The sequence below is a fragment of the Ambystoma mexicanum genome, chromosome 1q (assembly GCF_040938575.1).
Source record: "Ambystoma mexicanum isolate Mex_15411 chromosome 1q, UKY_AmexF1_1, whole genome shotgun sequence".
Lineage (NCBI taxonomy): Eukaryota > Metazoa > Chordata > Amphibia > Caudata > Ambystomatidae > Ambystoma > Ambystoma mexicanum.
Window position 1 is genome coordinate 739,210,648 of NC_090922.1, and position 27,384 is coordinate 739,238,031.

A 27,384-nucleotide genomic window follows, 5' to 3' on the forward strand; every position below is an offset into this window, starting at 1 on the left:
TTTCCGGACAGTGTCACGTGACCATGTGTGCACGTGCGGCATGATGACATGTCTGCAAACAAATTTGCCCTTCACGAACTGGTCTGTGCTTCGTGAAAAGTTTGGAACTGGGTTTTCAGCTGATCCTGGTACTTTGAAGCTCACAATCTACCCTTGGACAGCTCCTACACCTATTCCTACTCATTATCCATTTTCAATCTAGCACACAGCACATACTTGGGAGAATATTAGAAAAACTGCTATTTATTTAAAAAATGGCATCAGCTATTGCCATCCCTCCTCCCCAAGAGGCACCACCTACACCAGCTGTAGGACTTACACAACAACAAAACGTGCAGTACTTTAAAAGACAATGAAGAGGACCAAGAAGATTATGTGGAGGAAGTGCCTACCTCAAGCCTCCAGAGAGAATCATGGGTGTGGCAGTTCTTTACCACTGTTGGGAATGTACCAAAGGCTAAAGCTACCAAAGTGAAATGTACGGAGTGCAACGTTGTACTCATTACTGGACTACCTGGACAACTCCAACAGGACCACCTCCATGCACCACCACACCAATTCCAACCACTGACAATGCTCTCAGAATGGTTGCTCCTTTCTTAGCAAGTAGAAGGCTGTCTCCCTTCACTTCATCTTCCTCAACCAATACTATAACCACACAGCCTACTTCTGTGGGACACACAATCCCACCAGCTACCTTGCCAGCGATACAAGAGGCTGTTTATCCATATCTTTCAAAGACAACAGTACTTGTATGCACTGCAACAGAGCACTCTGCAGTGGGGAGCAATTGTGAAGTGCTTTTGAAGCTGTAATCAAGTAGCATGAGAAACACTACCACCTACCTTAGATGTAACACATATGCAACATCTTCCCCTGTCCACCAGCCCTTTATAAGCAGATTCAATTCAACATTACAGCTAAGTCAATGCCTAGCCTGGGATGCTGAGGTTAACCCTTATTGATATATTTTTATGTCCAGTTCGTTTACTCTGGATGACAACCCTTATATAACACCCCTCTCTTATAATCCCCCTGACCCCGCTGAGCCAAGAAGTAGGTTTGTTTTGCAAATTAAAAGGTTTATTTGAAAATTAAACAATATATATATCACACTTTTATAATAAATTAATATTTGATATCACACTTGTGAAGATGATAGTGATCAACAAGGGATAATGTTACAGTGGTACACTCTTTTTGAAGGCTTAGAAGTGATATAGAGAGGATAAAGTAGCTGAGAATGCTTTTATGGCTTCAAGGACAATGCACTGATGAATGAAAATGCAGTACAGAAAATAAACTTGATATGACTTCAACAAAAGACAATGTAATCACTTTTCTTTGACAATTCACCCTCCCCCCTCTATGCAAGGTAAAGAGATGGGAGTAAAGCACACAGTTCTCAGGAATGCAATCAAATATAATTCAGTTCCCCCCTAGCAAGCTTAGAGGAAAACAGGTAGGAGTTTTAAACACAGGCAATGTACTTTGATGTGGTTGCAATTAAGTGAAAAATATGCGAAAAATGCTTTTAATTCCCTATAGGAGGTTCAGGGTAGGTGATAGATACTTTGAATCAGTTCAGGTCAGCCCTATCAATGATTCAGGGATGGTTATTAGGTTGAAAACAGATTTCAGGGATGGAAGCAAAGACAAATATTTTTACACGTGGCTGAAATTAAGCAAAGAGTCAAATCGCGGCAATTTAGTCGCATGCGTCGAGCGCAATTACGGAGGCACTATAAGGGTTTTAGGCCTGTTGGAAAGCTTAGAATCTCATCTTCAAAATAAAAGTTAGATCACGCTTCTATCACAATTGGTTCCGGAGATACGGCCGATTTAGTAACAGTAGTTTTTCGGATTTGAAATTTGAAAGCTCAGAATGACAGATGACAGTTTTCATGTTTAAAGATGACAGAATGACACGATTCTAGGAGGCAGTTCTAAATAGGTTAAAATAGTTTGGATTAGATTATTTTAAACTAAGAGATTGGTTTTGGCACAGTGCTAGCTGGGTACTCACACTCACACAGCTCAGCCCGGCTGTCTGAATAGTTTGGTTGCTAGGTTTTGAAGGCCTGCTGATAGGAGTTCAGCTGTTGGGTTCTAGAGTTCTTGGAGTTTCTGGATGTGAAGTCTGAAATCAGGACGTGGAGTTGTCTGTCAAAATGTTCTGCAGAAAGTGAAAAAGAAAAGTCCTATCTGGCTTCCAGTGGCTCTTTTTTTGTGTTTAGAAAGTGGGTGGGTCCGCTAATTCTGCATGCCCAACCCTCTCAACTTATCATTGGCCAGTTCCTCCTCTCTTCCTTGATTGGGGGAACTGGGTTGTGAGTCAGAGTGATGAGGTAGGTTTATGGTCAGAGGATCCTTCCCTTGTCAAATTGCACACAAATCTATTTCTGATCCAAATACATATTTATCTATGTACCATTTTTCTAATAGTATACGTCCAGTTAACATATTTTCTGTAGCACCAAACCATCCGATCCCTGTCTTTGTAAGATGTCGTATCCACTTATGACAGAATTCTGCCCTTTTCATCCAGATCACGACCTCTAAACCTTTCCAGATTTTACACAAATGTGCACCAGGGTTTCAGATGATAAAGTGTCTGATTTTTAACATGCACACATTTTGAATTAACAAACTTTTTTTCTGCTACTATCCCCAAGAACATACCACAGGGTCCTAACACCTCTTAAAATGTGCACAGAAAAATCAAAAGAATGATGATGTTATTTATATAATTGTTACAAGTCCGCACTATGAATTATCCATCTTTTTAAAAGTATGCTCTGGCCCCAAAGGGGTATGGTTTTCCAAAGCACATGGTGGAATTTCTGGTTTATGCACTACCCCCAAGCTCAGCTTGCTCACAGATGCAGTTCCCCCCCACTTCTCCTTCCAAGAGGAAGCCATTTACGACCCCCCTGATATAACATTTGCCTAAACCAGGGACAGTGCTTTGTTTTGTGTCCTGTAGTCCCCAGGTGCTCATCCCCTAATTCAATCAGAGAGGTGTTAGCTCCTTTTGGCAGGGGCAGCAGAATGCAGCCAGGCCTGGGAAGAGTGACTGAGCAGGTTTCACTCGCGTAGGGGGTAGTTGCCAGGCAGAATTCACTCTCTCCGAGCCAGGCTTCAGCTAAATGTCACTTTAGTTCCCAGTTTTATACATTCAAATCAAACTGACAATTTTTACACATGCAGCTAGACCGCAGATTCTAAGTTCAAAACTATGACATTTCAACAGTTGCAAACTATGTGACACTCAACAGTAGGTCACTCATTTATTTTAAACATTTAGATTTTAGTGTCTTTCAGTCCAATTTCACTTCAGCTGCTGACATCCACAGCTCAGCCAGTTTTGTTATAAACATTGTTTTGGGCTCTTTCTCTTTCCAGATTTTGTATGCACACAAGACTACATTCTGCCAAATGTCTGCTGGTGTTCATTCAGCTTTTTGAATATCTTGCAATGTTTAAAATAGGCATTTTTAGCTTGCATTTCAGAGAAACAAAGGTGATTTCAAAGCGTTTTTCTTTTTTTATTTTAGCCACCGGCACTGCTGTTTTTCCTTTGGCACACATTTCACTCATGGCACTCCTGGCCTATCACGTTCGTACTGGTGGGTGGCAGGTAAGGGGACCATTTTGCTGTGCGCAAAACTGCGCGGTTCTCCAGGATTCTGGCGCAAATGTGGGCGGTGACAGCTCATCCCCACATCTACCCAGTCTATTGATTCAATATGGGTCAAAACCCTTGACACCTTCCATATTTGTGGTTGTTGCCTCTTCCCTCATTTGCCCCCCACCTTAATTTCAGACCCCACCTGCAAAAAAGGAAAAAAAACCACCAAAATAAAAGCTTCCTTTTGGAACCACCTTTCACAGTTAAAAATAGAACTAAAAAAATGATCTTATAGACTCCATCTACTTTACATTTCTCAGTAAATTAGTTAGACTCAATAAGATGTTATACTAATGGGAATAATGAGTATACTAGAGAAAAATATAAAAGGACAGAAACATTTTCTGTTCCAAATACTTTTCTCTAGCATACAATATGGACCATAATCGATGGACCTTTACAACTATCTGCGGTCTCCACAGTACACTTTCCAGGCCATGGATCATTAAAAGACCTGGATGGCACATGCACGCCATTGCACAGGGCAACCCTTCTACCCTTTATAATTGTATTTGTGTAACACTTCCTCAATGCCTGCTTTCAAACAGACACACATCCTTCCACCTCTCACTTCCTTACTTATACAAAAACATTGTACACAGTGCTCCTATAAATGCACATATACATTGTGCAGTAAGAGAAGTGTATACATAGAAGGGGCAGTATGGATGGGCAAGTGCTCATGAGAACCCAAGAGGGACATTACAAGGGATAGCAAGGTGGTACGCCACTGGCTAACTACTAGAGCAGAGAAGTCCCAAGGATGGGATGCATCTTAACTATATCATCCCTTTAACAAAGTTTTTTCTGTCAATTTAATAGGTTTTTATAAGTGAAAATGCAGTCATGGTATTACATCACTGTATATGAGTTATTAATAATTCCTCTTTTCATATATAATAAAAAACTGTAAACATATTTTTTGCAACACATACTAATATCTGTTGTTATCAGCAGTGCATGCTGGGGATGAAAATCATTGTTCAATTGCCTATGGCAAAAGGCTCAACCCATCTCAACCAAACCACCCTTATTGTTCATTGCACCTACCCTGCATCCTAGCTCAGTGCCCACTATACCCTAATATTGCAACTAAAGGCCAGTGCTCATGGCTTGCGACCATGGCCAGTCTCCAAATCCATGGGGCATGGGCTTTGGCCATTCCGCACTCCCCAATAAGCAAATCAGAGTACACATTTGCGTTTGCAGAGGGCCAGGCCCACTACCCAAACACCAAATGTATATCACTTGTTTTTCTCCTTACGTTCTTACACTTTGGACAAATAAAACACAAGTTATATTTCTAAAAACATGCTTTTAGGTCCTTGCTAATGGTAATCGTGCAAGTTTGTTTTAATCTAGTCCACCACTGCAGGCTGTAACCACATGGAGAATATTTTTTTTTAACCATTCAAACCTACCGCTTCGCCCATGCTGCATGCCCCAATTAACAAATTACAATACACATTTCTCCTTGCTGACGGCCAAGCCCATTGCCTAGACACCATTGTTATATCACTGTATTGTGTACTTGCATTTTCACACTTAAAAATAAGTAAAAATACAGGGCATATTTGCAAAAACATGCTTTGAAGTTCTTGCTGACCCTCTGCATACATATTGTCTGCAATCCCATCTACCATTTCAACCTGTATCCACAAGCAGAATTTGTATTTCCCATTCAAACGTATGCCAATTTCTATGCCCACTTTAACCCCTTTGCTAGACCCTCATGGTCATGGCCAGTAGGCAGATTGTCCGGTTGCGGACAATCTGGCCACTGCCCATGGCAACAGGCTATACCGCAGTCGCCAAAGGTATATAATTGTTCTTTTGTTCCTACATTATGACACTTTAAAAAAAATAAAACACTGACACATTTGCAAAACCATGCTTGCAGGTCCTTTCAGGTCCTTGCCATTGCTCCTTGCATGGGTTTGTTGCAAATCCACCCACGTTTTATTTTTTGAAAAGTATCAAAATATACGTACATAAAATAGTCATATAACGTAGCCCCCAGTTGACAAAATCTATTAAAACATTTCACATACATTCACGTTTGGGTCTATAATCTTTCTGAAAACGTTTCACCACGTTCATCAAACGGCAACAAAGTTATAAGCCTTCTAAAAATGTTGAGACCCTCCCTCTAGTTTTAGCTCCTCTTGACAAAATCCCACAAAACGTTGCATATCTAGGTCTAAAATCATTTTGCAAAGTTCTGTCCAGATTTGTGAAATGGTACCACATTTAAAAGCTTTTACAATATTTTGGGACACCCCTTCTAATTGTGTTCCCACTAGGCAATACAGCACCATACTTTGAAGAACCATTCATGGGCAGTTCTGGAATGAAATCCCAAAATATCTTGCAGTTTCATTGAGTGGCTCCAAAGTTATAAGCCATAAAAAAACTGCTTTTCAACAACCCTGTAATGCCAAAATATGCATAGATGTCCGCGGACATCCAGACTGTTCGCGAACATCACAGGACTTCCCGGACATCCGGACTGTTTGTGGATGTCAGAGTTGAAAAACACTCGGTTTTGGGCTTTTTAAGGCCATATCCCACCCCATGCTTATAACCCCTCAACTCCCCAGCGAATCTTCCATTAGTTTGACAAGTGCAATGTAGTGTTTTTATGTATTTTCACTGCAGTGTTCACAGACAACGGCTGCTGTCCACAAGTCCAACTTGGTTGGCGTTTCCAAAAATCTGATGCACCTCACGCTTTTCACCATCCTATCAGCGGATGTGTCTGATGTCTGTGGACCTCACGCCGTCCTCTGGGCCAATCGGAGGCCCGTTAGCAGATCGAACATGGAAGTGAGTCTGTGGACAGAACCCAGATATCTCAAATTTCCTTTAAATACTTTTTGGCCATTTAAATAAAAAATACTCATCATTCATAAGGTAATTGAAACATATTGCATGTGTTCAGTGATGGCTCAATTGCCTCCTCTTGTGCCATGTCTGAATTTTGGAATCTTCATATAAAATCTCACTATTTGCAGTTATACTATTAATTAAGTGAACGATAATTTCTTTAAAACATGCACCATCAAAGTCTGTTTTAAATTCCAGAAGCAACGTTCTTAACAAAGTGTGTGCAATTCACTAAAAAATAACTCTTTGAAATCCTTTTTATGAAGCGTTTCGTCCACTATTGATTTCAGAGAATCCTCTTGTGAAGAACAGTGTCCCAACACATGATTTCATTCATTACTTGCCCATATTGCAGAAATAATATTATTTTGTGAAGTAAAAAAACAAAACTTCCAATTTAACACTTCTCGCTCTTCTAAACAGGTACTGAGCAAATACTGTAGTCTATGTGTAGTTGGCCTTTGTACTGTGGTACACACCACCTAGGGACATCCCCAGACAATGGAAAATGGTGGGGGGAATAAAAGGGATAAAGTAGATTGTCTCGAAATTCGTGGGTGTGACTTGACGGCAGAGGCTGGGAATGTATAATCTGCTTCCATGAGATGCTTCCTTTGACATGTGATAGTCAGAAAAGGCCTGAGTGTAGGGTGAAGGGCAAACACATGAAGTATGTTTCAGAGCTGATAATTGTGCAGTTATTTTATATTTCTATCTAGCTATATGTTATATGAAGTTGCAAAGATTACAAAGGAAAGATGCGCTTGTCCAAAATCGAATTCAAATGAATGAATACGATTTAGCCGACAATAATTGGAATCACCAGTCTTAGTGCTTCTTGAAAGGAGCCACTGAGAATTGCCAATGTGTCCTGAAATCATGTATATTGAGACTGCTAAGGCAGACGTTTGCCTTGAAATGCATGCGTCTTGTCACCCTAACATTAAATAGAACATAAAAGATGTATTTGTAGATGGAATGTTCACACCCACAGGTGTATCATAACTCTATAGCAGTTAACAGCTCTGCTTTGCTACCCAACAATACTCATTTGACCAACTTCAGAAGGATGAAGGCCTTAGTGGGACTGCTCGGATTCAAACTTGTGACCGTGAGGTAAAACACAGACCTCTGTAGTGGCATCATTAGTCCTCTGATCCACACACCCAACAAAAGCGTAAATGGACATTTTTACAAGAATAACCCATGATTGAGAAATGTTGGGTTTCATCTAAGAAAGAAAGGCATACTATATTTGTCTTTGCATTCTCACAAAGAGAGATTTTGGTATCCTTGTTTTGTGCAGAATCCTATCGTTTGCATACGCTTATGCCTTTATAGAAAGCTCTGCCGAAGAAATGTGTGTCAATACAATATTGGTCAAATAGCAAGGTGACTGGAATCATCTACAATTTCTCTTGTAGTTGGGTGCACCAAGTGTCTGTCCGTGGTCCTGGCTTAAAATAGCTCAGTGGGTTGTGCGCTCTGCTGCAATCTGAGTTTGTGCAGGTTTGAAAGGCCAACTCAGACTTTCATCCTTTCGAGGTCAATAAATGAGTAAGAACTTCAGTTGAGTGATAATTGTATGTAAATATGTTATATAAACAGTGCTTTGGCAAGATCACTATGTGAACAATGCATCATTATTTTTCGCACTGTACACATGCTCCCTTGGCAAGGTCATCCCACTTTGGATTTTAGTATCATCGATTTTCAGAGAACACCCAAGTATATTTTCCTCTTCCCTTCCCTTATCTTGGAACTTACCTCTGGCATGACTGGTTGCATGACCCCCATTCATCAATGGATGGCGCTCTGCTGCAAGATGACACGTTCTTCTGAAAGAGAAGTCATCTATTTCCCACCTTCTAGTATTCCACCCTTCAACCTTCTCCTATTCAATCCCTCCTGAGCTCCCACTCCATGCCCCACCATTTATTTAGGAGTATATTGTGACAGCTTTGTGAAAGTAAAACACTTAATTAGTTCTAAATCTAGGACCTCGAGGATCGAGATCATCAGCATTGGGAAACTCCATTCCTTCCACACAAAGACCGTAAAATTGAGCTTTCTGGTCTGCAATTAGTGAGGATGTATTCTGTTATGTGCAGGTGGCTCCTTTTCTCTGAGGCTTAGGAATTTTCTGCTTATCTCTGATATTGGCTGCAAACCCTGGCCTGGTGCTTTGTGCTGCCTAATTCTGCTTTGCTTCGTTTCTCATTCTGGGGCCTGTGGCTTCATGTAATTCTACTATAGTTGTGCTATACTATGATTTCTATACGTCTATATTGCACTATTCTTTAAGGTTAGAAATATTGTGACTGTTCCAGGTCTCTTTTGTGATCCTGTAGTTCCAGATGGTTAGTTGCAATAAGTGTCTGCAAGTGTGCTCTGCATCTCTTGTTGCATTATGTTTCTGTGTTTCTGTGATTCTGCGTTTCTGCGTTTGGCTAGTGAGACAAAAATAATAAAGGTTTTCGACAGTATGTATATGTCTCTGTCCTCTATCTCCAGAACTGTGTAAGTATGTTCTTCATGTGGGCACATGTGTGTCCGTGTAACTTCATGCAGGGATGCAAGTTTGCTTTATGGCTAATGTTGCTATGCCATGGTGTCTCTAATGATGTCAGCACAGTCAGATATTTGTCATTAGTCAATCAGGTTCATTGAGGTGTCTGGATTCTTGATCAATGTTGGGGCACCTGTATGCATTATGACGTTGTCTGAATACAGTTTGACTGGCTGAGAGAATATCTGTTTGCATACCTATTTGTCACTGGCCTTCCTGGGGGCTGTCCAAACAGTGACTGGCATCTTGCATCTCTGGCTCTTCGGGCTGTCATGTGTATAGGGGTCAGGAGGGGCATTCCAGAGACCCTCTCTTCAATCATCTACTATGCCAGGACTGTCACCTATGTCCTTATCATTGGACCAGATCTTTAGTCTTTTACCTCACTTGAAAAGGTACTTGGCTTTGCAATTGGAAACCTTTCTAACCTTTCTAACCTCTCACAATTCCCACATGTTTCCATATAGGAAAGCTGTCACTGTCTATGTGCCAATACTCTTTGTAATTACTCCTTTTAGTCTTCAAATATATCCTTAGACTGACCCACTATCTTGCCAATGTAATAGCTTAAAACTTCTAAATTTGCTGCCTTTCTGTGCTATCTCTCACTTGTGTTTCTTCAACCCTTTAACCACACTTTGTCCCAACAGTAGAATTTCCTTTTGTCTGATAATAAGCATACTCAAATTATGTCAGGCATCAGAACTACCCTAAAATTCACCTAAAGTCATTAGACATATTGCCCATAATATCACATGTGTTTCCCCTACGTCATTGTGTTTATTCTTCTAATATATGTAAATACGATATTATTTGAATGTGTTCCCAGCAATGTCTTAATCTTGTGTTGTCAGCACTATCTCCTACGTGGGCTCCATTGTTTCCAGACTACACTGTCTCAGACTATCGGCTACTGCTGCTCTTGAACTATAGTAAGGCACTTAGATATGGAAATTCCCAGTCCTCGGTGTGGATAGAGTATAACACAGGGGCAACGGGTTGTTCTTGAAAGCAAGATCATGCAGAGCAACAGTGGTTTAAATCCCGGATCCGCACTTTGAAACCAAACTCAGGTAAGGTATTAGGCGTGTTATAAAAACCCAATTAAATAAATAACAAATAAATCCATACATGCCAATTAATAGATCTTCTTGTCAGGGTTTGCCTTGGTACCCATATACATTATGAATTAATACAACATATGTTGTTAAAATATGAACACTTGCTAATCCACTCTGCACTGGATTTGTTCATGGCTGGTCAGGCTGGTACATACATACTGTTACTATTCTTTCTCAAGATGTGTTAGCTTTCTGGGATATGCAATAAATATTGAGGTCATTGTAGCTAGATAACTTTCTAAACAATGCGAAATAGTGAATGCCATCGCAAATCAAACACTCTAGATTTGAGGTATGCATTCAAAAGACAAGAGGACCCACAATCCCTGGTCAGGCTTAATGCATCACATAACAATTAAACAAATACAACAAATTACAGAACTGTTCCTTTTAATCATTACTATGTATAGCACCTGGTTAATTTATGATGTTAGGTGGCGTTTCACAATACAAATTTAACGAAGATAACCAATCATCATCAAAGATATGGTGAATTTAGAAAATTTATGAGAACATAATACGTAAACTCTCTTACTGTTTAGAGTCAAAGATTAAACTTTTTTAAAAAACGATGCATAAAGCATTGTATATTGCTTCTAAAACTGCAGCTGGAGCACGACAAGATGCAGTCTACTCTGCTGTCTAAATGAGTGGAACCAGGAAACTGGTGCTCCCGGGTACCAACTAGACAACATATGTGAACCTTCGAAAGTGAGTGTATCTTGCTGTGCCTTACGCTATTTACTATAGTGTTGCTCCATATATAATGATGCTGCCCCTTTATAGTGCACACAATGCAGGTCGAAATGTCTCTGCTCATTCATGTCAACATCCCTTGTGAGTTATGATTCTTTCACAGAAACTGGATTCTGGTGGAGAGTGCAAGCGTTTATGGCAACACTATATATTAATTTGTTTCTATCACAATGGCGAGGTATACTATTGAATACAAGTTTGTGGTACTTTTTAGGCAAAATGGCTGACAACTGAAATCAGGTTGATTACTGAAATCAATTTCAAATAGCAGCAGTTTGGTTGACTTAGAAAAAAAGTGACACATTGCTGAATCTTGACCATCCCTCAGGGTCCACCTTAGTTGTTCGTAGGTGAAATCATCACCATCGTCATTAAATGTTTCGGCACAAGCCCTAAAAGTGTATAAAGCATACAATAATACAAAGCCAGAATAAAAAAAAAACCTTCAGTAGATACAGTTGACCGAAATAAAACACATCACATACAATATAGACATTTAAAAATGGCCATTAAAGAGTGGATATCCTAGTTGCATAAGAATGTCTAAACCTCAAGGCAATCCAAAGATATCTGTGTAGTGCTAAGGAAATAACCATCTCCGGGACTGACAATTGGTGGAGCAAGGCAGACGTCAGTGTGCTAATATCACTAGGCCTGGCAAAAGAGTCCCCGCCTAATATTCACGTACTGCATCCATATGGGAAGGTAAAGCTCTGAGTTAAAGTGGGGAAGATCCAGGTAGACATGGACACGGACGAACGGCGAGAGATTAAGGGCCCAATTCACAGAAGCATTTTATAATGGCGAAACCCCACTGGACAACACCTTGGCTCCAAATCTGAAAAGACGTTATTAGGGACCAGGCCCTGCCTGATACACTCCCAACCAGGTACTCCGTCCATTTACCTGGATTGGAGATAAAAGTATGGCTTCTATTAGACTGCTTGAACAAGTCCCCACCTCGATTCTCAGTATATCAAATAGATTTTAAGTTCCACCAGCACAACATCCTTTTTAATAATGTTGCCTGGAGTCCCGAAAAGATTTTCTGTGCCTACTTTCAAAAAGGAAGTATGGATAAAGAGCAGCCAGCCACTAGATTCTGAAACCCACATTTCCCCCCTAGCTGGTGGATGCCCAGTCTTGCTTTGCCATATACGCAGCTTTGTGTGATTACTGAACATCATGCTACTAGGCTGATGCTAATCCGCTAGGCTGGGAAAATCTGGAATGCCTTGCCTCTGGAGCTCAGGCTGCTAACGGAATACAATCTCTTTCACCGGAGATTGAAAACTGTCCTTTTCAACTATCGCTCTCTACAGCCATTTGCCTCTCTCAATACAACCCACCCCGCTTCTGACTTTCTTGCTATCGTTGGTCACCTGTCCCATCTTTTTCTTGTTGGCTGTTTCCTGTGTTTGTGCGCCCTGATGCCTGCGGGCTTTGGCGCCCTATAAATAAATACATGAAAATAAACCGATGGGCCCCCAAAACTTTGTTATGTCTTCTGGATGTTCCCAAAGAAGTGAACCAACTGCCAACTCTTACAAAGAATGCTCTGCATTCGGTCCACATGTGTGGGGCCACACCAGTCCCCTGCAACACTGCCTTTGAAATCCAGCTTCCCCCCGTCACTCTTGATAATGCAGCAGCAAACATGCTCTCATTTTTTTCTCAGGGGTCTAAAAGTAAATTAGATTTTGGATGTTAGATTTTGCATTTGAAAAACCGACAGGCTTAGAGAAAAATAAAATTAAGGAGTGATTGAGAATACAATACACTGGTTTAAAGAAAGAAGGGAGAGAGCTGAGGCAAAGAGGGAACAGAGCGAGTCTGATTTTTAAAGCGTGTTTCAATCGCTTTGTTAATGAGGCCCTGAATATTTTGTTGATTGACAAAAACCTGCGGTGCAAATAGTACACAGCAGACGAAGCCTCCCAAAAATCACAGTTCACATTTCTTCAACAGTCATGCGGTCTCGTGTAAGAGGTTCTGGGACCGATCTTCGGGGGACCATTTACATCAGCGTTTTTCCCAAATGTATGTGGGCTCCAGGAGCGACACGGATAATAATGATATATTTGCGGCCTGCTTCGACGCAGAAGATGGCATCAGCAAACTCGTCACGTGGCACACGGGCAGGTGAATCGTATGTCCGTACCCATAATGCACATGCTGTTTGTTTGACGAATTCATTCGGTAATTGTTTTTGTTTAATGCAGACCCAAACTGTATTATCTCCTGTACGGCATGCAAGCATTCGCTAACTATAGTTGATTACTCAAAATATCAGATCATCGCTATTTTCGACTTCGTTTCCATTCACCTCTAAAGACCAATAGGCCTGTCGCTCCCTGCCTTCTTGACTTAATGCGGCTAGGTGTGCAGATTCTAAGTCATCTCGTCCTCAGAGAGCCGCGTTCCCACCAGGATCCAGGCCTGAACGACATTTCACATGTTTGCTGTTTGCATGTATTTGCTCGGCGTCCTAGAGGATGTATATAAGCTGAAACGCAGTGCCCTCTGGTGGACAACAATGGATGGCCAATATATGCATGTTTCCTTTCTGTTAAATGAATCACTGCTCAACAGTGGCATCGTTGTTTGAAAACAAACGAGTCAAAAATGTATATCCGCCTAGACGTTTTTGTTTTTTTTGGGGGGGGGGGGCGGGCAAAGTATATCCCTGATACATAATGCGCAATACAAAGCCATGCACGTTTTAGTCAAAATAACAACATCATTGACAAAACAAGCTTTTTAAAACTGAAAACCAAAATGAGTGGTCGAATGTGGAAAATCCAAAAGTAAACACAGAGTGGCGTAAATAATCGTTATTCTCTTTGATGTACTTTGATTGTGTAGGGTTGAGTCTTTAAAAAATAAACACATCCAAGTTTCACTTCAAGGAACCAGATGTTTACCCTTCGTTCTCTTAAATGGTTGCCGTATCTGAGCCACCTTAAGCAGAGTAGGTGCTCTTTTTAAAGTGTGTGCTTACACCCTTAAACGTCACTTGGTGTAAAGGCCTAGCTGCTAAGCTTGAACGTGAACATGTCTAGATGTTAAGCTTGAACGGAAGTGACATGCTCCTCGTGACATTATTCCACACAATGGCCTCAACAAATAACTCGCTGAAAACATATCCTTAATTGTCTCAGTTGCCACTATCGTCCCTCTCCCTAAAGGGGGATTTTACAACAGAATATTCAGTCAAAATGGACCAGGTTTTAGTTATTTCAAAGCTGCCCTCTGAGAACCTAATGTGTGGCTCAGGTACTTGGAGTTTGGCAAGTATTACAAATTGGTTGCAAATGAGGAAGCAATTGTTAATTAGCACCGGAGAGGGACAATCAGATTGTTACAAATGATTTGATTGGCCCTCGCTGGGTCCTTACCTGCCCGACAAGGCTCTGTTCACAACCGCTGCCTTGGGTTAATTCTGCAGCTGGCCGCCATGGAAAGGGACTACATGTAGTGTAGTCCTACAAGTAGTCCCTTTGCCGTTCCATGGCGGCCATCTTATTTGTTCACTTTTTTAAACTCCTTTAAATGTCTGCCATGTAAAGGGAGAACGGACTTCCTTTCCCCTTCCATGGGGGCCTTTTTCTTTTTTTTCTTTTTTCAGTTGCGAAACGCTTCAGCATCACGCAGCTGAAGAAAGTTGCTTTTAGTGCCCGGGTCCAATGTGCCGGGGTACTAATAGTAATAAGCCCCTCGCTGGGGCTTGGGGGGCATTACTGCATCCAGTAATCATTTCATTGACCTAAATATTGACTTTATGAAATGAGGTGTCAAGGCCCTAGCTTGGTGCTGGTTCATAGGTGCCGCTTTAGCAACACCTAGGCAGCCAGAATCTATTGCTGTGCATAGTGCTAGATGGCGAATTTGTGAACAGCCATCTGCCATAGTGCTGTGATATTATTGTCTCTTTTTGTATCATTCTGGCATTGTGATGTATCTAAAGGTAAACATTAGGTATGTGCCTCAGTTGCATCTGTTGATATTTTAACAAAAACAGTCCCAATATCCCTGTGTTAACAGACTTTTTTGTTTTGCTCTATTTTTAAATGCTAACATCACAGCTGTTGTGCCTTAAGTTGTGATTTGAGTTATTTTCTTCCCACAAATATAGAAATCGTCCCAACCATTGGGATCAGTGGAGAAATCACAGAATTCTATGGGCCTGATTCAAAAAGTGTTCCTCAATGGGAACATCACATTGAAAAAGCCTTTTAAAAAAAAAATACTTGTGTGTAATCGTATTTGCGATTTTTACAAGGTAAGAGCTGTTTGTTATACTGTTCGTTGAACTGTAAACTGAAAACTGTGAACTATGGAATATAACCGCAAGACCCACCAGCGGCCAACGAAGAGAACTTGTGTAAGCCGGGAATAGTCAGTTCAGCAGATTCGAAGATAGGTTGATCTTTTTGAAAGCAGTGTCAAATCATTTTGCCGAAGCGATGGTCCATTTGATGTTTTTGTGAATCAAGCCCTCTGTGTGGAGGATACCATTTGTGAGGGGGCAGTGTACACTCTGGGGAGACAGATGAAGGAGCTGCAGTGTGTTTTCTACAAGTATGTAGAGGTCGCTAAGGTGCATGAGAGGATGGAGGCAAGAGGAAGCACATACAACTTAGAATGTGCATACTACTACATTAGCAATAGACATAGTAGGACGAGTTCTGTTCACCATCTACTAGTGGCATTGCTGCTTTGATTGTGTTTCTTTGTAGAGTTGCCTGTTTTAGGATAGGAGTTTTACTGATCTTGTTTTCTATTGCAATGGTGTAAATTGAGGATGCCCCTGACGCATGACAGCCACAAACAGTGGCTCTGCCAATGTTTGATTTTACAATGATCCATATCAGGCTTTGACATGTTCCACAATAACATGCCACCAGTAATTAGATAATCGGATGGATAACCAGTTTAACTAGAAACACAGAACAATATTTCCCAGGTCCATATTCTTTTCTGGTGTCTTGTACCACTTTGGGACTACTTGCTCACCATTACGCCGCCATTACTCAAGGTCACATTTCGCAGTCAAAGTGTGGGATCCATAATTAGGGTTCGAAGAAAAGTATAGATGAATAAGTGTGCACTTGGAAGGAGGTGGAGAGAGGGGACACCAATGGTTACAGGCAGGGAACACCTTTTAGGGGATCTAGGGACCAATTCATGAAACGCTTAGTGTGGTGCAAAGTGACTTTGCACTGCCAACAAACACGTTGTACTGGGCCTAATTCACAGAGCGGTGACTTTGCACTGCTAAAGTACTCTTTGCAAGGCGCAAAATGGATCTAATTCACAAAAAGCAGTAAGTCTGCGCTACTTAATGCCTTTTTAATGAAGCCCATTTATCGCAGTGCAAAGAGTACTTTTGCAGTGCAAAGTCACTTTGCACTGCGCTAAACGTTCCATGAATTATGCCCTAGTCTGGATTTCTCTGCTGGTGAAAATGTCACTTCTGCGAGTTTCTCACAACATGACCAGCACATCTGCACTGTTAAGTCCCTGGGTCTGCATCAGAATGTAACTTGTCTCTTGATTCCTTCTAAAAGTAGAGAGGTAGGAACGTCTGTTCCTTTTAAGACCCCAGAGGCATCACGTTATTACGTCCTCTAACAAATAGCTTCCGTGGTATAATACTCGCTAAGGAACGTCTATATGTGTTTGATTGTAAAGCGGTATCATCATTCATGGCTTCAAAAAGTTGCTTCAAATCAATGTATTGTCAACCCGATCATGGGTATCCCAGATACCTGCTTATCTCCACAGAAAAGCATGTTTCAATCTCACTGGGGTGCCTGGAATTCAAAGACAGCTCATTGTCACAGCTGCTGTTATTCGCAGGGCAAGCAGCTACTTCACAAAAATGAAGATGTTGGCATAGACAAAAGTGACAGGCTGGAAACAGAGTTATTTAGCCAATAAGGGCCAGATTGATGGGATGTTTAGTGCGGCGCAAAGTCACTCTGCACTGCCAAAAAATACTCTGATTCACAGAGCAGTGACTTTGCATCAGTACAATGTCAGTGCAAAGTCATTTTGCACTGCAAACATACACGTTGTCCACTCTGTGAATCAGGATGTTTGTTGGCAGTGCAAAGTTACTTTGCACAACGCTAAAAATTACAAGAATCAGGCCCTTACAGGCCATGATTGGGATGACCATGAATTGATACGAAACGACTGTTTAGCACCGTGCAAAAAAATTCCATGAATCGGGCCCTATCCGACACCTCTCAGCGGAAAAAATAATGTAATATCATGTACACATGTGCCAATTCGGTCAACAATATTTTTGAGTGCTAGCTCTTGTCTCGAAAGGTTGATGGGCACAACAATAAGAAACAGCTGTAGGGAGGGATGGAGGGGCGGGGGGCATACTGTTCCTATTGCAACCACGCCGCAGCAGAGAAGAACCTCTGCGGTAACCAGACACCGGAAGTTAAAGAGAAGCAGCAGGCGTTCCGGTATGAAGGTCATTGCCTGCTTTCTAATCCTTGATTCTAGGCCTACCTGTAAATCTTGTATCTTGTGCTGAATCCCTGCCGGCTTCTGTCCACGAAATCCGTGTATTCCTGTGAGCGGTGGAAAGGTCCCTTGTCAGAGAGCAGCCAGTCGAAAGGGTTGGTGGCATGCTGGTCCGAGACCGCAGCAATTGCTAAAACCCAGCAATGAAGACTCAGAGCTATCCACTCCCATAGAGCCATCAGAGAGAGCAATTCAGCAACCGCACTGCACCGCCATATCATGCTTCCACTGGGAATTAAGAGCCTTCATTCTCTTAGCTTTTTCCCATCACCTAGAACAAACAGACATGGACATGGATAAGCATACATTGAACTTACTTTGCAAGGAAAACAAACATTGGATCTTCTTTTGCTTGCATATGGAATAAATAACCCCATCTACTATAGGGAATAAGCAGACTACCTTTGACTACAAATATATAGGGGAGTGAGATGGATGCCCAATTTTATATATTTGTTCTAATTTTATTTAAAATGTTTCTAAAGTTCAAACATGAAACCAAATAATAATAATAATAATAAATTGCCATTTATATAGCGCTGCAAACCCTCAGGTATCTGAGCGCTGCGTATTATTACCCACTGTGTGTGATGCTCATTTATGGACCTTGGAAAGATGAAAGGCTGAGTTTGACTCTGCCGGGATTCAAACCTGCATCAGCAGGCTCTACACAGATGTCAAAAGCGAGCACTCTACTCGCTGTGCTATCAGACTGGCTAAGGCAAAATACATCAACGCCCATTACAAAGAAACAAACAACATTTAAAACCTTTGCATGACCACTTTCTGTAAATATGTAAATATGCAACTCTTTTAATGATGTATGAGTAAGTACAGCACCCAGATGCCCGCAGGTTGGGTGCACTATATAAATTGTAAAATAAATAAGTAAATAAAGAAAAGAAAATAACATGAAGCAGTTCAATTGGGCCTGATTTACAGAGACATTTTACAATGGCACTATCCCATTAAAAATTGATTTGTAAATCCGGTCTACAGTGTTGTAGACTTGTCATTACATGAAGACACAAAAGAACAAACACGTGCAAACATATGTGACAGCAGAGACGAGGGCCCTGATTACAGAAACGTTGCACCAGTCCTAGTACAATTTTGCATGGTATTAGCACTTGGGAAAAGATTTCCTTAGTGCAGAAGCATATTGTTGCAATGCATTTTTGCACCAGTCAAAAGTTTGCCAAAGTGCTAATAGGGTATTGTATAAGCACTAGCAGAAAGTTTGCTCGGGTGCACAACTGCATTAAAGGAATACATATATGTTTGAACTAGCACAATCATTGACCTACTGCTAGAGTAAAAAGCCCACAGGACATCAGGTGTCTCCGTGATTCCCTAGCCATCACCGACTGCCTACCTCAAACTTACCCCATCCAAGTCTGAATTTGTCTGCATTGCCCCTCCCACCCCCACGCTAAATAACAAGCAAGGGCATCTTGTGGCTAGTAAAATGCAGGTGGTCTACTGGCAGATCTCACCCATGATGAGATTGGCTGAAGAACCTTCCCCTAGTGAAAGTAGTTAAGAGGGTCCTTTAAGGCAGGCCAGGGAGACAGAACCAGTTTAAATATCTGTAACATGTGTTCTTGGGGCCTGACAGATGAGTCTGGAATTTGCACGGACATAGGTTGTATGACTGTGCTTACCTAATACTGTATCTTATCTAAATCCCCAGTAATTTATATATTTTCAAATTACTGCTTTTTCCATGATTTTTCTGTAAACTGAGCAAATCCCACACAGAGGGCATATCCCCCCCAAGTGTTCTCATGGACCTTACTTTGTGAATTGGCCCATGTATTTGTATCCTCTGCAAAGCGAATGCTGGGTTCAAAACAGTTAGAATAATACATTACATATATATTTCTGGTGCTAAGAACTTAAAGATCTTTACCAGGATGAAGATGGACCATTCACAACGTGCTGTTAAAAGCCAGATATGAGGTTCAGTAATTCACAGACATGTCCTTGTGAATCTTGTGATGAATAAAACGTTTCACATGGTTCAAAGAGAGATGTATTTATGTATGTATTTATTTATTTAAATACATGAAGGAGAAATGCTCTTTAGATCACAAAAGAACAAGCAATAAATTATGTTAAGATGACCGGGAAAGTCCCCAATTACACATAGGTTGAGGACCTTGATCAAACCGGATTCAATAACAGAAATAGACAGAATGAAAGGCAAAACCTAGCTTTATTAACATCCAAATAAAGCAGGAACAGCATTCAAGCATAAACAGTCTTGGCGCTCACGATTTATTCAATAAAAACATAATCTCTCAGTACAAAACATACAGGGGCTAGGGATTGAATAAGAGGATTGGCTGCAAGTAGACTTTGTAAGTGTAGAATATTTCATTGGGTTATGACAATCTGATGGATCCTCCTGAGACCACCTCTAAATTGATAACAGTAAAAAGACATCAGGCCTCATTCCGAAGTGGGTGGTAAGGGGTTAACAGCACCAGTAAGGGTGCTGGTGCCGTTAACCCCTTAACGCCGCATTACGAGGTCCTTTAGCTGGTCCCGCTAAGGGCAGCTGGTTTTACCAGACGCCCTTAGTGGCAGCCGCTAAAGGACCAGCATGCTAACATGCGGGCCCTATGGGGGCTTGAATGGGAATGGGGATGGGTTCCCTGAATGGGGAAGTACCGGGTCCTCCAAGGTTGGAATGGCCCGGTAATTCCCCATTCAGGGAACCCGGACCCGGTATGCGGTAAGGGGGTTGCCATGGTGCTAATAACACCATGGGCCTCATTACGAGGTGGGCGGTAAGGGATTACCGGCACCGGTAAGGGCACCGATGCGGTAATGCCTTACCGCCCTACTACTAGTTCCCTTTGCGGGTCCTCGCTTAATGTTTTAGCAGGCATTAAGGACAGGACCCACAAAGGGACTTTGGAGCTAATAACGGTACTACAATTTGCGGTACCGTTATTAGTGCCTTCCCCATTCCCATTGAGCCCTATGGGGGCTCAAATGGGAATGGGGAACGGACCTGGTGAATGGAACCATGGAATGGGGCGGTAATAGCTCCATTCACCAGGGCGGAGTCGGTAAGGATTTGGAGGCAGTCATGGCACTAATAGCACCATGGTTACCTCCAAACTCGTAATGAGGCCCCATGGCTACCTCCAACCTCGAAATGAGGCCCATCATCTCTACAATATGGTATTGGTTGGCATAACAGGTAATGGGCGGCCTAACATCAGGGGTTTGGATTGGTTTTCTTTCTACCAACCAACCTTGGGCAACTGACAGTTCACCAAGACATGAGCAAGACAGGTGTACAGGGCGAGAGGTCAATGGACTGCTTTCCTTTCAATTAAAGAAGATACCATCCCTCATTTCTAGGCCATGAGCCAGGATGATCCATTTGTATTTGGCCTTGTGTGTAAGGGCTAAGGCAGGTGTGTTATCTGTGTTCATTGCTAATGAATAGACAGTGTTCTTCAATTATGGGTCACGTGGGACAGGACCGTGTTTGAGATTATTTTACCCTGCATTTATTTGGATTTTAGCTAATATTGGTGCAAGGGTTATGGCTTATTTTACCCCTGGGGCACACTTGAGCTATTCTTAATGTGTGCTTTTGGCTTATGATTGTCCTACACCTGATTTACAAAGTTGGTTATACTTTTATAAAACCTTAATTAATCCAGGAGTATCCTTCTTGCATCTTGGGAATTGCTATCTCATTCTTTTTCTGCAACGTTTTGGCACTCCCTTAATTCACGGTAAACTTGGCTGGGTTTGTCAGCTCCTGCGTAAACTCTGTTAAATCTGTATTTGTTATTTCAATATTTTGAGTTCTTGTGAACCCCTGAGGCCTTTCATTTAGTTAGAAGCGTGTTGTGGCTTCCATTTTGGAAAATATGGCTGTTCATTGCTGTTGTTTTTCTATGCTAGTGAGCTATATTCACATGCCATTCATGTTGTATTTGACTTATTCATTGCTTATGTTAGTATTCCTCATATCTTAGGGATGCTATGTTAATATTTTTCATGTATACATGCATGTGTTATCTAGTGTTTGCATTCTTCATGTTGAGTGCACATTTGCCTATGTCTAATGGGTTTAATGAGATATAGACAAATTCAAAATGTTTGAAGGATAAAAAAATAAAAATTATTTTACTGAAAATAACTTGCGGTTTCTCTCCACCTAACATTTCGGACTATCCCCTTGCCCCCCAACCACGTACTTACATTTTGTTCCGTCACCTCCAGGATCCCTCAGTGATGTAGGTTCCCTTCACTTCTTTTTTAAACTTTATTGAGAGAGGAGCAGGTGTTACCCCCATGCCTTTCAGTCATATTGCACTGAACATGGTCATGGGGGAAACCCCCAAAGCCCCAGCTGCTCTTGTACACTGTAAAGCAACAAATGTTTTTTTTTTTCTATGGGATTCCTGTCTAATGTATGCACGTGTATTGTCATAACGTTGGTTTGCTTTTACTCGCACCATTTTCAGCTTTAGATTGTCTCCATCTCCTGCTGTACCTGTCTGGGATAAGGGCGTGTGGTTGTCTTAGTGAGTAACGTTTTTCACCTGTGCAATACTGAACTGAGGGAGGGGCAGAAAGTTTGGATGACATATTCCTCTGCCTCTCAACAATACGAAAGCAGATTAGACAGGAAGAGGTGGGCTTCTTACAATGGGCTGAACTTGAGTGACATTCTGACTAGGTTGTGGAGGGAAGTAAATGGAACAGTCACCAGGGACAAGACATGGGTGGACATACAAAGGTTAATGAAGTGCAGAAATGCTTATAAATAATGCAATGGCAATGGCAGTTTTGCATACCTATGTCTAGCTCATCATTCACTTTCCACTTGTGCATCAAGCTCATGATTTTCTGTTGTATCTGAAAAGGAATGCACTACGTGTTGAAGTGGTATGATTGTTGAATTGATGTACGCCTTCTTTCCAGTATCTTAAATGTGCCTGAAAACTGCGCTACTGCATGTTATACAAAGGATGGATGAATGATATGGCAAAATTGAAGTGCAAGTTACGGAAGAAAAAACACAGCCTTTAGAAAGGATGTTTTTCGAATAATCATGTTTCCTGCCTCTGGGAAGTTCCATGTGGAGATCTCCCCCACAACTATGGAACCATTGTGTGTGGATATTGAGCTTTTCACCTGTTGTAGCACACTGAAAATGCACACTTAAAAGACTGAAAAAGCTATTGGAGCTATGCATCTTTGAGCACGTATTAGTGGGTGCAGATGCACCAGAATGTAGGGGTGTGCATTGTGCAGTGCAGCAGATTGATTATTTGTTTATACTAGGGCGATGCACGCTTAATGGCGGCTATTCCTAAGAGTGTTCTATGGTGCTACTCGCTGATGCGCTGCTTGAAAACGTTAAAGCACCAGAATTGGCAATTTGCTGTTGATCTACAGGTACAAGTTCAGTGATGGATTTAGGCCTTCTGAGAACCTGTGACTGCAGGGCCCTTCTGAGTCAATGCTATAAATCATTCCGAATGGGGTCAAAGCTAATTTTCACCAAGCTTGCCCTTTAGCAAAGATCTCAGCTGATCTTTGGGAGTGGACGCACAACAGGGCTGCTTCAAATCTGTCACTAGAGGGCATGCGCTGCATGCAGAGCGAGGCTGGGCCTTTATTTTAAGCACTTCATGATTAGCCAGGGACAGAGGAAGGCGCAGCAATGTTCGTTGGAGGCTTTAGTGAAAGGGAGAGATGCCACATTGGCTTTTGAAACCAAAACCCCTCAAAGTAACTCTGTCAACCTGCTGGCCCTTAAAAAAACAGATTGATAAAGTAAGTAATCGCCATTTTATGAAACATTTAAAAAATCTAAAGTCTATTTCAATTGTTTGTTTCATTATTTCTGGCACAGTTCATTTTTAAATTTAAATTTAATCTGTGCATCCACTGGGAGCCAATGAAGGGATTTCAGGGCTGGAGAGATACGATCACAGGGCTTGAGGCCAAGGACAAGTCTTGAAGTCCTGTTCTGGATTAGTTGTAAAGGGCAGAGAGTGGAGGCAGGAATATTTAGGAAGAGACTTGTTACAGTAATCCAGTCTGGAGAGAGCCAGAGCTTGGGAGACAGTGAGCTTTTGAGGAAAGGAGAGGAAAGGCAGAGTACCTTTAAGGAGGTGCAATACAAAGTTTGACTTTATGGAGACTTCAGAGATATGTTTGAAGGAGAGTGTAGAATCAAAGATACCCGTGAGGTGAGACATGGAGCGGAGGAGGCTGAAGGAAGCCTGTAAATGAGTTGAGTGTTGTCAGCATAACACTGGAAAGTTGAGCAGAAAATGGATATGCAATAGGCGAGATTTGTCAGGTATTGGTTGAAAAGCCAGGGCGAGAGGTTTGACCCCTGGGGGACACCGCAAGTGGAGAGGGAGATAGAAGTTAGAAAGGACCCAAGATGTAGCTGGGTGGGTCGATCAGAGAGAAAAGAGGTCAGCCAGGCCAGAGCCTGATCAGTGATACCCAGGTTGTCACAGAGACCATTGAGCAGGGTGGTATGTTTGACCGTGTCGAATGCAGAGGAGAGATCAAGCATGATGAGGACAGAGGGAGTGTTAGAGTCGAGGTTGGAGAGCAGGTCTTCACAGATGTTCAGGAGAGCAGTTACTGTGCTTCTGGCAGCTCTGAAGCCAGATTGGTGGTCATGGAGGGAGGCAACAAAGTCGGAATGAAGATTAAGTTGAGAGATAACAAGTTTTTCCAGGAGATTCCCCAAGAAGGGAGTGATGGAGATTGGGCGGTAGTTTGCTGGACATGATGGATCAGCAGTGGATTTCTTGAGGAGGGGATACAAAGGGGAGGGGAAAGTGCCAGAGGCAAAGGAGAGGTTACAGAAATCGGCAAGGGCCGGAGCAAGGGTGTCAATGTGGTTCTTAATGGTTTTATAGGAACAGGGATGGACCTTTTTTGAGCAGGCAATATCGCTAATATGAAGAATATTAGATTCTTCATCCAAGATCTTTGCATCCCTCTTATTGCTGAATTTAAAAATTGGGCTAAATCCATTGGCAAAGCAAATGCACCTCAGTCAGTTTTCCGTAAAAAATGTGGAACCTCACTAAATGGTCTGATGCTCAATTTTTTACAAGATCAAGCCAGATGGAAAGATCAGGTACCTCTTTTTTCTCTCTTGGGTCACTCTCTAGAGTGCTTTTGCCTCTGGGGATAGACAACAGACTGTGAAATAAGTTGTCAAAAAGGGGGATTCTGGGAGATTATTAGAACTACTGGTGGAGTTTCGCTCAGGCACTACAATTCAAGTTAGCTTAATCATGCAGGAAATCTGGGCACGTTAGTGAACACCTATGTAGGTTTACAACAGGGATGCATATTATTTCCCTGTTTTTTCACTTACTTATCAGATTTTTTGATGAATTAGTTTTATGTAGGTTATTTGCGCCTAAAATATGATTGCTCGCTATCTACACATTACTGTATGCAGATGACATCATCCAGCTGGCCCAAATACTAATTTGGTTGCAACGTGCTCTGAATTGTCTACACAAATACTTGAGCAAAAATAATTTGAGGATAGATATTCCAAAATCAACAATCCTGGTCAAAAGGAAATAGAAACTTAAAAGGGTCCATAATGGCATATAAATAATGTCATGCTCAAAGAGACAGACATGTTAATTTATTTAGGGTTTCCAGTTTATGTTAATCCATCACTGAGGCATTTTGTGCCAGATTAAAAACAAAATTGGCTCTGTTATATGCTGAAACTAAAAGGTTTTTGGCGCGGTACTGTAGATTTACACTCACCCATTGTGACTAGATTCTACACTGGCCCGGTGCTTCCCTCAATACTCTATGGTTTAGACATTTTAAATTTAGACTGGGGTAAATTGGAGGTGATTGAAGGAATGTTTTGGAAGAAATTATTGGGTCTCCCGCAATCGCTGCCATATGTAGTGCTAAGACACAATTTAGGGATATTGTCCTGGATATCATATGGCTTCTGGGCTAAATTAAAACTATAGAGGAAAATCCTTGATCCACTTCCTAATTCATCATATGCCACTCTGCATTAGGATGGGTCCAATGTGTCATTTAAACAATTGGAGCATTTTTCACTGGAGTGTGACAGCTTTTTGAAGGATATCCACTCCTGAAGTCCAACTTTAGAGGATAATACTATAAAAATGTATGCGTCTATTAAGATGGCTGAATCGAGTCTGGATCAAGACTCAATCACTAGGTACTCCCTTTGCAAACAGTTTGCCAGAATGCATTGACCTCTTGGCTGACTTCCAAAGTATCTAACACAATTTCCAGGTAGCATTTTTGGTCAGGTTTTTAAGCGTTATAGCTTTAACTTATTAAGCACCTTGCAATGATGCGGTCCCATGGGGGGCCTATCTATGGAATCTATGCATTGTCATCTTTGCAAAAATTAGGGGTTCAGTGAAACGCTGAAGCATTTGTTGATGGAGTTACCTGCCATCTCATCCTTGTGACTTAAACTGTTGGAAATGTTTGTGAATGGGCATGAGGATATATTGACTCAGAGTTTTTGGGAGTGATTGATCAAAAGGAACATTAATTTGCATTCTTAAGAGGAAATGTGTATAGCATACATAATTGTCTATCTGATTAAATGAATTATCTTAATTGGAGTTCATCTTCCTTTATTGTGTTTTTTAGAATCTTTTTAATGTGCTCATTAAGTGATATGAATGTTATCTGTTTATCTTTGTTTGTATGTTATAGTTTTATATTCTGTATCTTGGTGTAAAAGTTGAAATAAACACTAAACAAAAAAATATTTTACAAAATATAGTCAGACAATAAAATTCCAAGTGCTCTACCAGAATGCAAAATGATTTGAACTAAAATACCAGGACTTGTAGAGAAACCCAGACCTGTTAGAGAACAACTTCCGAGATGTGTTTCTGCATATTTGTTAAAAAATGGATCAGTGAAAAAAGTATGCAGTAATTTGTCTTGCATCCTTTACTGAATGATCACATTTCCTTAATTGCCAGTTACTTCACATGTAAGGTAATCTCGCACATTCCATATGACTGGTTTAGCTTTTGATTGATTATGGGTAACTATTGATCCTATATGTTCTTCTGTTACAATTTTATGGTTTCCAATTAGCCTAAGTAAACATATTTTTAGTTTAGGACATGTCCTTTTGACTACTTCCCAATGTTTTTAAAGCATCCTCACTAGGAATTGGTGTCACAAGTCAAAAGTGAGCAGAGATGGAAGGATTGGCATCATGCTGGTTCGTAGAGATAGGGGAAACATCAAATTAATGAGTAGCGCTAAGAAAGGGGTTTGGCTTAGCACTAAGAACCAACAACATCCTGAGATTCAGAATCATACCATACATCATGCCTCCACACACTTCAAAACACAACACTCATGTATGGTGTCTCGCCTCCACAGCGAAAACCCCATTCCAGTATATGGCAAAAGGCTCGGGTCTACATGGAAGATGGCAGTTCAGTTCTGTGCCCTCCCCCCTTGTATTCTATGACTTGGAGTCATAGATTGCCCATTAGAAACCCAGTTCTTAAAATCCCTGAATAAAAAAAGGAAATCAGGACTACACTACCATCTCCACAATGAAATGCATGTTTTTGTAAAGCTCCAGCCACAGCTCACACTTGTTGATATGGAATTCTAAAAGAACTCTAATGTGCTTTTGCCTCTCAGTGTGTGACTAAGAACAAGCCAAGAGGAATAAACGCCGCCCAGGTTTAAACTGAGCTGGACCATCGTTAAATATTTACACTGATCACTCCGGTATTCACCAGGAAGAA

At 41.3% G+C, this 27,384-nt stretch overlaps 1 protein-coding gene across 2 annotated transcripts in view; it reads right to left on the minus strand.

Moving 5' to 3' along the window:
- BRINP3 (BMP/retinoic acid inducible neural specific 3) overlaps positions 1-27,384 on the minus strand; it is a 1,196,593-nt gene that overhangs the window by 1,031,668 nt on the left and 137,541 nt on the right. For both annotated transcript variants that reach the window (XM_069641339.1, XM_069641340.1), the window contains exon 2: positions 17,555-17,840. In XM_069641339.1, the coding sequence (XP_069497440.1) occupies positions 17,555-17,790 (236 nt within the window). In that variant the 5' untranslated portion in view covers positions 17,791-17,840. The remainder of the gene's footprint in view (positions 1-17,554; positions 17,841-27,384) is intronic.